The sequence below is a fragment of the Eptatretus burgeri genome, chromosome 2, assembly GCF_056783735.1.
Source record: "Eptatretus burgeri isolate ZD-2024b chromosome 2, Ebu_testis_v1, whole genome shotgun sequence".
In the NCBI taxonomy this organism is placed as follows: domain Eukaryota; kingdom Metazoa; phylum Chordata; class Myxini; order Myxiniformes; family Myxinidae; genus Eptatretus; species Eptatretus burgeri.
In genome coordinates, this window is record NC_140962.1 from 82,712,682 (window position 1) to 82,724,229 (window position 11,548).

The 11,548-nt window shown below is 43.5% G+C and overlaps 1 protein-coding gene across 11 annotated transcripts in view; it reads left to right on the forward strand.

The window, feature by feature from the left end:
* The window catches only part of YEATS2 (YEATS domain containing 2), a 194,840-nt gene that overhangs the window by 117,727 nt on the left and 65,565 nt on the right, over window positions 1-11,548 (forward strand). For all 11 annotated transcript variants that reach the window (XM_085870069.1, XM_085870066.1, XM_085870064.1 and 8 more), the window contains 3 exons: window positions 8,142-8,213; window positions 9,702-9,920; window positions 10,017-10,209. In XM_085870069.1, the coding sequence (XP_085726195.1) occupies window positions 8,142-8,213; window positions 9,702-9,920; window positions 10,017-10,209 (484 nt within the window). The remainder of the gene's footprint in view (window positions 1-8,141; window positions 8,214-9,701; window positions 9,921-10,016; window positions 10,210-11,548) is intronic.

Here is an 11,548-nt window from a genome sequence, read left to right on the forward strand (position 1 = left end):
ACAACAAGAAGAAGAAGAAGAATAACGCCGAGCTCTCTTAGAGCCACGTCTCGCTTGTGATCTCATCGGGTTATCTCATCTCATCTCATCTCATGGATCTCTTCAGGCTTGCGATCTCACCACCACTTGCGCGGCTAAAAAGAGAAAAAAAAATTTTTTTCAAAGTAATATTTTGCATATGGGTCTATCTATATAGGGTGTTCAAAAATGGATATAGCAAAAATAACGTTGAATAGTTTTATAGTTATTTGAGATACTGACATAAATTTAATATGAATACATGCATTGGACTTGTAAGTTTTTGTTTCCTTTTTTATTTTATTTTATTTTTTGTATACATTGTTGAGGCTCGTATGAGAGCTAACACACAACGCACAGCAAGGGGGGGGGGGCAAGAGACAAGAGTGGTGGGAGAGGGAAGCCCAAAACAATGGGGAATAGAGACATTAGGAGATCTGTGGAAGGGAGAGGGATGGGGCGGGGAAAACGGGGTATACAAGATGGACACTACAGGGACTTTCAGGAAGGAAAGCAGGGAATTTGAAGGAGGCGGGTTTGGGGTGGATTAATGGCGGTAGAAAAGATTGTGGTTTAGGATGGGGGAAAAATAAGAGGTGGTGGTGAACAGCTGTTTTGAAGGCCTGGAGGGAAGAATGGGATTGAACAGAATGTGGGAGTTTATTCCAAAGGTGGGAAAAAAGAAGAATGAAAGAGTGAAGGTGAGCAGTGATTCGTGATTTTGGTAGTTTTACCAGAAGGGGGTTGTTGGCAGACCTTGAGTGCCCTGCGAAAATATGGTGTGGACAAATCGCACACACAGTCGGGGGGGCGAGACCGGAGAGGAGACGATAGAAGACAGAAAGACCACCGACCTGTCTGTGGTGAGAGAGTGAGAGACCCAAAGACTCAGCCTCACCTTGGGAGATACCAATGATCATAAATGCCTTGGTTTCCACAGCCACCTTGGTTTCCTTAGTTTTAATTTTTTATGGTGTTTAGATATTTTTGAATTACTAATAAAGTTATACACGTTGTCCATCATTCGCTATAATCGATTTAATTCGGCATTCAAATTCTGAGAAAACATTTTCCAACATAGCTGAAGGGATGAACGACACAGCATCAAAAATATGACGTTTAAGTTCTTCAAGGTCCCTTGGCTTGCGAGTGCAGACTTTACTTTTTTATTTTTTTTTAAACCCAAGACATGAAAATAGGAACGCGTGTTCTGAAGCTCTCTTGGACCAGGAGCAACAGTCACTCAAACTCCCTGTGAACCCCCTCAGATCCTGATTTTTTTTTAATTTTATTTTATTTTTTTAATGCAGTGAACAAACTTTCGTACATCACCGGTGATGAAGGTTGTGGACAAATTTCATTGAAATCATGTGTGAAGTTTTAGAGAAGAGAGTAAATACCTGTTTTTGAGTGCTCAACCCCCTTCCCTGGCAGACCTCCCTCGACCCAGATTTTTATAATGATTTTTTTTTTAATGCCGTCGTAAAGTTTCGTTGAAATTGTGTGTGTAGTTTCGGGCTGCTATTTTTGGGTGCTGAAACCGCCCACAGACCTCCCTAGACCCTGATTTTATTTTTTACTTTTTAATGCCATGAACAAACTTTGACACATTACGGGTGATGAAGGTGTGGTCAAGTTTCATCGAAATTGTGTCTAGTTTCGGAGAAGAGAACAAATGCCTATTTTGTGGGGTCATAAACTCCTCCGTTCACCCCCTTAAGGAGCACAGATTTTGATGTTGTCAATGCACCTTCATTCGGCATCAGATATGAAGCTTCTAGCCAAGTTTCATTAAAATAATGTTGGCTCAAGTGATAATGATTGAAGTGTTTATGTACTGACTGACTGACTCACCTACGGACACTGCTCGATCCACAAGCTCACTGGACTAATGTCCAGGTGAGTTGACAATCTAAACGTGTTAAATCAGGTGAACGAGCGGGCCATTTCATTGGTCCTCCTTGACCTATCCAAAGGTGTGGCAAAGTTTGATTTTCGAACACTTTAACAATTCGAGCAAAGTGAGGTGGTGCTCCATCCTGTTGAAAGATAGCTCTTTCTAACAAGTCAGGATCTTCTTGGATCAAATAAATTAATCAAATAAATATCCATGGATGTAAGAACATGACATGGCACACCAGACATTTACTTTAGGCGAATCCCTTTCGTGTTCATACAAGTCATGCGGATTTTCTTCTCCCAATATCCTACAATTGTGACGATTAACTTTGCCTGATGTGTGAAATCTTGTTCTTGTGTTTGGCAGCTTTGATGCCGGGTAACTATCATTTTGTTGGGGCGACTCTGCCGTTGATACTGTGCCCCTCTACCAGTACACTGGTACTCATTTCACCAACCTCGGAAGGATGGCAGGCTGAGTCAACCCCACCTTTGTTTTAATTCAGCGGCCAACGAGGCTTGAACTCAGGACCCTAAGATCCCCAGCCAACCACCGTAACCACTAATCCAACACCAGGGGTATATGTGAAATGTCGCCTCATCACTAAAAATGAGGTTTGATTAAAAAATATTTGTCAGATTCTATCCATTCAAGTAACACTTCACAAACATTTACTCTTGTTTCATAATCCTCTTCTAAAAGTTTCTGAACTGTTTGCATTTAATAACATTGAAACCTCAATTCTATATGAAGGATATCATGAACGGAGCTTTTTCGGAATGTTTAAGTCAAGTGATGCGCCCGTATTTGACTTTTTACGGCTCTTGGTAAATGCCTCCACAACAGCATTCACCCTTTCATTTGACTTTCTTGGCCTTCCAGCACATTTCCCCTTCAGGACGGATCCTGTAGCCTCAAACTGGTCCATCCATCTCTGTATGGAGTGTCTTTCAGGTGCTGGCTTGTTCATTCCATGCTGAAAACACCTTTCGGCTTGAACGATTGAACCACATTCATGTACAAATCCCACAATTTTTGCTTTCTCTTGAGGACTTGTCATGATATCAGGAAATGGGGTTTCTCACTGAAACAAAGAAAATAACAATCTATATTCACAACCAAATAAAACTTATAAGTCTAATGCATGTATTCATATCAAATTTATGTCAGCATCTCGAATAACGATAAAACGATTCAACATTCTTTTTGATATATTCATTTTTGGACACCCGAGTATATTGTGACGAATTCTGGCCCACCTGGCGTGCGATCGGCCACGTAACTCCATTGGCAGCCACGTCGCCCACCGGACGGACAATTCAGTCGTGACCCTCCTGGAACTACCGCCAGGAGCCAGTCACGGGTGGGGGTTTAACCTGACCACAACCCAGTCCGCATTCTACCCGCGCGAAATAGGGTGAATCGCCGAATGTCGATATACCTAAATACCCGCGCGGGTAACCTACCGAGGGGTTGCACCACGCCACAGGTCGGCTTAGGACACGAACCGCTTAAGCGGTTCATTCCGTGCTACAGGGATAACCGAGCGGTGTTATCACCGACCTTGACGGGTCAGTGATTCTTCTTTACTCGGGTGTTCAGAACCCACTACTCATTCCACAATGCAAGATGGCACTTTCAAAGGGGAAATAGGACACGACGAACGGGATACATTCAAACCAAGCACATTTATTTATACAGCACGTATGTACAGCCAAGGCAGTCATGCAATATACAGAAAAAGCATGGAAACAAAAACAATACCACCGAATATGCTTATAGTGTACAGTCACTTAAACAGGTTCTACTTACGGACACGGCACCACATCATTCACACAGAACAAAAGAAATGACCTCCTTATAGGCAAAGGGGTAGACGGGGTTCGTAAACCTTTATGGCTGTGGGCCGTGGATGACCGAATGGGCCCACGAGACCGACGCTGGTTACCTGCACCCTCGTGGTGCGACGGTTGGCGAACTCTCTCCGGCACTCTCCTCTCGTGTGCGCAGGCTTGCGCGCCCGAGCTGGCAAAGCGGCGCCTCCCGTCCATGTCCCAAGAAAAGAAGAAGCCCGAGCTCACGAACTAGCTGCTCGAAGAAGAACCACCGCGAACTGAACTGAACACGAGCTGCGAGCTCGACGAGCAGCCACCACGAACTGAACTGAACATGAGCTGCGCGAACCGCCAAGAGAAGAGAGCTTGACCCCGACCACCAATAGAGAGCACTCGACCCCGACCACCAAGAGAGGAGAGCGAGAGCCGGCGTGCGGTCCGCCTTATATAGCGCGGGGCTCCGCCCTTCGCTCCTCCCCGTTTTCGGCTCTGCCTCCCTTCGAGAAGCTTCTCGAAAAGGGGCGTGCCTTCACTCCGACCACCTCACGCCCCGTATCCACCAATCGTGAGCGAGCTCCTCGCCGCTTCTCGTGCCAGCCTTGGCGGCGCAAAAACGGTGGGAAAACTCGCGCATAATCCCAGTTCTTTTCACTGGGCCTTCGCTCGACGTTTTCGGACGGTTTTTGCGGTGGAAAGGGTCGTAGCGTGCTCTGTCGGGCCAAAATAACGACAGCGAAAGAAAAACGGCAATTTCAAAGGGTCGCAGCCTGGTGAACACGAAGAAATCCCTTTAAACAACGGTGGGGACCTATCTGCACATAAACTTAGCGTCATAACTGAGCTGGGGACCTTTATGGTGTATTGCGAATTTCCACAGCCGTAACAATATATTGATTTTTTTTTTTTAAATGCATATACAGCAGTCACAGGGATATCACCAGGGAGAGTACCGTCAGTCTGTCATCACATATTGGGTCTCTGACCTGGACAAACGCCATGATCATACTCCCATGACGACGTCATGACTGCAAACCCAGAAGTTTGTCTGGCAATGCTGGCGAAGCTACCGATTACACTGAACAACAAAAATTTTTTACTGGAGATGTGTAAAGTGATTTAGACTAATTTGGGTACGCTGATTTCAAAAATCATAACCGTTTTGCTGTATCACGTCAGGATTTTCAGTAACAGAAATATTCCCATTGCCTAGAAGTCAGGATTTCAATGAAATTTACAAAAATTCATTTATTCATTTATTTCATCATGAATGCTTCAAAATTATAGAAATTACAGAAAAACTCCACTAGAATGTAATTAAAAATGCTTTAGGCATTTGACTTTGCGTTTGTGCTGCTCTGTGTCAGTTTCACGATGCAGGAACCAGCAGAAATCGCCCATCATGTTCGGGTTGTGCCGCCCTTGGTAACGCGTCTCCATGAGTGAAATCTCTTGGTGGAATCGCTCGCCGTGCTCGTCCGAGACTGCTCCCAAGTTGTCAGGGAAGAAGTTCAGGTGCTGGTGTAGGAAATGGATTTTCAGGGACATCCTGGAGCCAAGTTTCCTGAAGGACTCCAGCAGCTGCTGCACTATTTCTTCATAGTTGTCCGCGCGCTCGTTCCCCAAGAAGTTGTCCGTCACAGCTTTGAAGCTCCTCCACGCTGCCAGCTCTTTGGGGTTTAGAGTTGTCGGAAAAGTTTCGTCCTTCATAATCTGTCGGATTTGCGGTCCAACAAAGACACCAGCCTTGATCTTGGCCTCCGACAAGGTGTTGCCAAACTTTTCCTTGAGGTATAAAAACCCACGCCCATTCAGATCCATTGCCCGTACAAAACTTTTCATCAAGCCGAGCTTTATGTGGAGTGGTGGAAGAAAAACCTTGGCTGGGTCGACAAGGGCGACATGCTTCACGTTGTGTCGACCAGGTACATGCTCTTTTCGCTCTTCCCAATCTTTCTTCGTCCAGTGATTCTTGTCGTCTCTGCTATCCCAGAGACAAAGGAAGCACATGTATTTCGTGTAGCCTGACTGCAGCCCTAACAACAGCGCCACCACTTTCAAGTCTCCGCAGATGTGCCAGTTGAAGTCATTGTACTTGATGGAATCAAGCAGCTGCCGCATAGTCTCATAGGTCTCTGTCATGCCGAACGCGTGAGCCAGTGGGACTGATGGTTTCTCGTTGCCATTGTGGAGCAAAACAGCCTTCAAGCTGTTCTTCCCTGAGTCGATGAAGAGGCGCCAGTCTGAAGGATCGTGATCACACCCAAGTTCTTTCAACAGACCGTTGATGTCACTGCAGAATGTCATCGTGTCTTCCATCTCAAAGAACTCAGCCATGTCTCTGTGACGTGCTCTGAACAAGGATATCTTGGTGTTAGGTTCAAGTAGATTCCACTGCTGCAGCCTTGATCCAAGCAGCTCTGCCTTCGCCTTTGACAGCGAGAGATCTCTTACAAGATCATTTAAGTCTCCCTGGTTCAGAAGGTGTGATTCTTGAGTGTCGGGTTCAAAAGGTTCATCATCACCATCCTCTTCACCACTGCTTACAGCTATGTTCTGATCAGCTGGAGGTGTTGGAACGGGGTTCTCGTCATCATGAGGCACAGGTTTACGAGCAGAGACGCAGTCAGCGTACTTGATGTGACCTTTATTCTTCTTGTTGAAGCCGGCGATGCTTGTGCAGCAGAAATAACAATCATCATGATGATTCTGCGGCTCACGCCATATCATGGGCACCGCAAATGGCATGCTCACGCGCTTGCCCACCAACCACTGAGTCAAAGTTGTGTGACAGCTTGTGCAGCAGATGTGTGGTGCCCAGCTCTGTTCTTGGTCCCCCACCTTACACCCGAAGTAGTAAAAGTAGGCGGCCTTCATTTTCACTGCTGTAGATATACTTCGCTGTTGATCTTTTTTGGTATACCGACCACAGACATAACAGAAGTTGTCAGGATGATTGGTACAGGAACGCCTACTCATCTTTATCTGAAAGAAAGAAATATAACACAAGTTAACAACAATTGTACGAAATAGACATGTTAAAGACATATGTAAATTTCATTGAAATCCTGACTTCTAGGCAATGGGAATATTTCTGTTCCTGAAAATCCTGACGTGATACAGCAAAACGGTTATGATTTTTGAAATCAGCGTATCCAAATTAGTCTTAATCACTTTACACATCTCCAGTAAAAAAATTTTTTTGAAATTTGTTGTTCAGTGTTAGTAGTGACTTAAAGCGCATCAGAAACGCGGGTAATGGAAACTATGTCTTTATTCATTCCACAGCACAATGGCTAGGAACCTTTTATTTAATTGCTTATTCTTACTGAATTCTAATTTCATATATAGGCCTTCAATAATGTGCTCTTTTCTGAACTGTCTAATCCTGAGTTTGATTCCCAGAAGAGGCCAGCCAGCTGGCAAAGCCAGCTGTCTTGTCTGAGCTTTTAGTTTGCAGGTGTTAAAGATCCAGCATTATAATGTTGAAAGTGCACTGGTACCCTGTTTAAAATCCTTCCAAGGAATTAAATGAGATATGTAAGATGATTGTAAATGCATTTCGTTGTTCAGTTCAATTAAGTTAATGTGGTGAAAATGCAACATAAACATCATCAAAGGGTAAAATAATCGTTCCTTTTCTATCAAAGGTTCCTTGTGTATTAATTAATTCACCCTATCGGTTTACTCCGGATGTGTTACTCCTTTCTGGATAACTGTGTCTCGGTTTTCTATCTGCCCACCATGGGACATCTCGGTTGAATGTGCACTAGTTAGGAATTTGCGTTTGCTCACTGTGATTGATTGCTGGTACTGTATTGCATTAGGTAAATTGCTTTTACCCTCAAATGAAAAATGTAAATAAGTTTTGAAAACTCAGAATCAGAAAATTTTACTGAGGTTGTATTTCACTGTACAAACTTTAATGTGTTTACTGTCAATCAAGCACTTTACAATATATATTTTTTAATGTTGCCAATTTATTTTCTTTCCTTTTTCATTTTCACAGTGCTCTTTACTCTTTCTTTGTTTATATTTTTATAATCCCTGTCTTTTTAACGTAAGTATCGCTCATAAATTATCACTGCCACAATAACTATAAGGGACCAGCTGCATCTTACATATGTTGGGGCATGGAAAGCATCAATTGAGAAAAGGAGGAAGTCAGTGGGGTGAAATGGGGAGGGGGAAGGGGGAGAAGGGAAGGGAGGGGGATGGAGGCAGCCTAGTATTACAAGTAAGATCGAGTAGGATGAAGGAGTGGAGAGTGTCTGGGGGATATCGGCGGGAAGTGAAACATTGTGGTATTTTAGCACATCATACATTGCCGGTTCCTCACATAATAAAGGAAATAAGAATTGTGCTCTCATCATGACCACCCTCCCCATCAGGAAGAACTTGCCTTTGCTGCTATGCCACCCCTTGGTCCCATTGGAAGGCAAACTCCACCCCAAATCCTCACGGTGAGACAACGAAGTTAAATGCTCCTCTCCTTCACTTCACATCTCCTTCACTCCTTCCAAAAGCCTCAACTCTCTTTATCTTTTCCATTTCCTTTCGGATGGGAATCCCAAAGTTCAGCCACCCCACTTGCAACATTTTTATTGAAAAGTGTTGTGCTCTATGGGATCACAAGATTGCATGCTTGTTGTCTAATTATTTACTGATATGTCTGGTCACTATCAGGTTTCTCACAATTTGTTTTGTTCCAGGAATCAAAATAATGACATTGAGCACCAACGATGTGGCCATGGCATAAATATTCAGAAATAATACATCCAGATTCTTCTTAAATTCACCGTGATGCAGAATATAATGCACATGAAATGCAACGATAATTACTTTTTCAATTATCCAGAACACTTATCCGCATTTGAGAATACTTCAGCGATTGGTACCATCTATTCTGAGAGGAATATGCATGACAGACTGTACTCAGGCAGGCCGTTCACAAGAGGTTGTGAGGACTGTCGCTGTTATGACCAAATTATTACTCCAAGACCTTCGTCATACAATTTAAGAACTTGCAACAGAGCCGGGATTACCCGTCAACAGTGCACTGCATTGCCACTGAAAGTCTTGGGAACATTGTGCTGCATTGCCACTGAGCATCTTGGGGAAAAGAAAGGTGATGGCAAATTCGACACCACATCAACACAGAACAGCAAAAACAACCATCTTGCTCGGTCTCAACAGAATCTTTGGCATTTTCGTGAGGAAGGTGACACTCTCTTTGGAACGCATCATTGCTGTTACATGAAACCTGGTGCCACGACTGTGTCAGAACTAAGGAGACTCCCTAATCAGAGTGAAAATTGGCAAACTTCTCCACTTGTGTGAAAGGCCAAATGCCAGTAAGGGAATATCAATGTGCTTTACAGTATTCTTTACAACCACATTGAAATTTTGCAAAATCGGGCAGTTCCACAAGATATAACAGTGAATGGGGACTGCTACCTTGTGGTTTTGCATGATCATCTGAGCTCTACAGTACGCAGAAAGCATCCAGCTCTTCTGAACACAGTCACCCTTTATTAGAGTGCTGTGCTGTATGTAAAACACAATGTCAGTGACCTGGTAGATTCCTGAGAGTGGGAAATTTTGTCTCACACACCTTAATCGCTAGATATCGGTCCATACAATTTCCACCTGTGCTTGAAAAACTAGCTTTGGGGAAGACATTTTGTATCTGTTGAAGTTATTACAGCCATTTCCACTGTGCTTCAGGACACTTCAGACGGCAGGAAGGCTTCTGTACTGGGATCAAAAAATTGGTTTCACCGCTAGTTGAAGTTCATTGAAGAAGATTAGGTAATTTGGAATATTGTGACATGAACACAGCTTGTCCATAATATGATGTTATGTAGGAAAGGTGACAGAACTTCTGGAATATCCCTCTCATCATGCTTATGATGATGATTCTTTTCTTTTTCTTTTTTCCCTTGGGGCAGGTAAAGCAAGAGCCACTGGAACTTCCTATTTCCTCGCAGAGTGTCCCAATTTCAACATCCCAGCAGGCCTTCCAGCAGTTTGTAGCCATTAGGGGTGGCCATGTGATAAACGTTTCGGCCCCCAATACTGCAACAACCCCTGCTACGCCAATCCATGTAGCAACCACTTGTGCCACTCCAGTTTTTACTCCAACCACAATCACTGCACCAACTGCAAAGGTTTGTCCATCCTGTCTTGGAGGCACTCAATTGCTTCCCAAAAGCCATCAACTTTGATTTGGTTTCACTTTTCATTTGCCACTTTTGTCTCCACAGATTCTCAGCTTGCCTGTAGTAGCCCCTCTTCCTACAGTGGCCACCCGACCTACCCTCACTCTGGCTGCTGGGAGGCCCGTCTTATTAGCCCAACCTCTGGTTCCAGCCCCTGTAACTTCTGTTCCAGCAAAACAGTCTTTGGTGGTTGGCCCAGCTCCAGCAGCCACAGTCCAGAAAACGGTTACAGTGCAGGGTAAGAAAATTGTTACTCGAAAGTTGTAATCATTCCTTGCTTTTTCATCTTTCTGTAGTTGAATTCACCCCTTTATTTCTTGCTGTGCAGTATTTTTTTTACTCGGAACCTAGTTTCCCAAGAGAGCAGCTCTCTTTTGTGTCCAGTCCTAGAAGTATTAAAAAATGACTTCCATCTTGAAGGGACCAGCATCACTTCTCTAACTCAAGAGTTGGTAGAACACCTTATCCTGCACATAAGAGAAAGGACATGAGAGGGGTCTTTTAAACTCTTTCTTTGTGTTTTCAAGCACAATCTATATTCCCTACAAACTGAGATTTTGTCTGAATCTCAATATTCCCCAATGCTGAGAGCGTGAGCGGCAAATTTGATTTGGTCAAGATGGCATAAAATCGCGTATTATTTTGTCCAAGTACGACGAAACAGAAGGTTTTTGTTAAAGTGCCAACAAGGTGATTTTGTGTTCTCCACTGTGTTCAGGAATACAACTCAATAAAAAAAAACTAGAAGGGCACTCGGTAGAGCGCATACGTCTGCCCTGTAATGCCTGATCCACAAGAACATATCTGGCCCAATACATTTTTGAGATATCGTGCTATATATTGTTTTTGAGCCTTTCTCTCAATGGTAAAGAATCCTTCAAAAAATTTGAGTAGTCTGATCCGGATCCGGATCTGGATCTTCAACAAAATTGAATCAATTAGTTGTGGTCACACACCCAACATGTCCACCAAGCTTCATCCAAATCCGTCCACTACTTTTTGAGATATCGTGCTATATATCGATTTTGGCCCCATCTCTCAAAGGTGAAGAATCATTTTTAAAATTATAGGAGTCGGATCCAGATCCTCACCAAAATCTAATTGGTTCGTCCTTGTCACACACTGAACCTGTCCACAAAATTTCATTCGGATCCATCCTCAACTTTTTGAGATATCCTGTACACAAACAGACAGACAGAAACAGACAGAAAGGGGGTGAAAACATAACCTCCTTCACCTTTAGTGGCGGAGGTAAAAATAAAGGTTTTAAAGGTTGTAGAAAAAAATTCAGAATTTTACCACCGTCGATGCACCGCCTTTTACACCACCTTATTTAATATGTTACATTACTTCTTCGTGCATGTTGTTTGTGTCCTTTTATGATGTCACTAAAAACTAAATTTCCTGTTTGGAATGATTTTCAATTTTGTTTGACTGATAGACAGACGGACTAAAAAAAATTACCTCTGCACATGTGTACTCGGGATGAGATTCCGTTCCATTTGCCAAATTCAGAGCTGAAGTACTGCTAAACTTCAGGTTCGTGTCCCGATTCATGTTCCGATTTGTGTTCTACA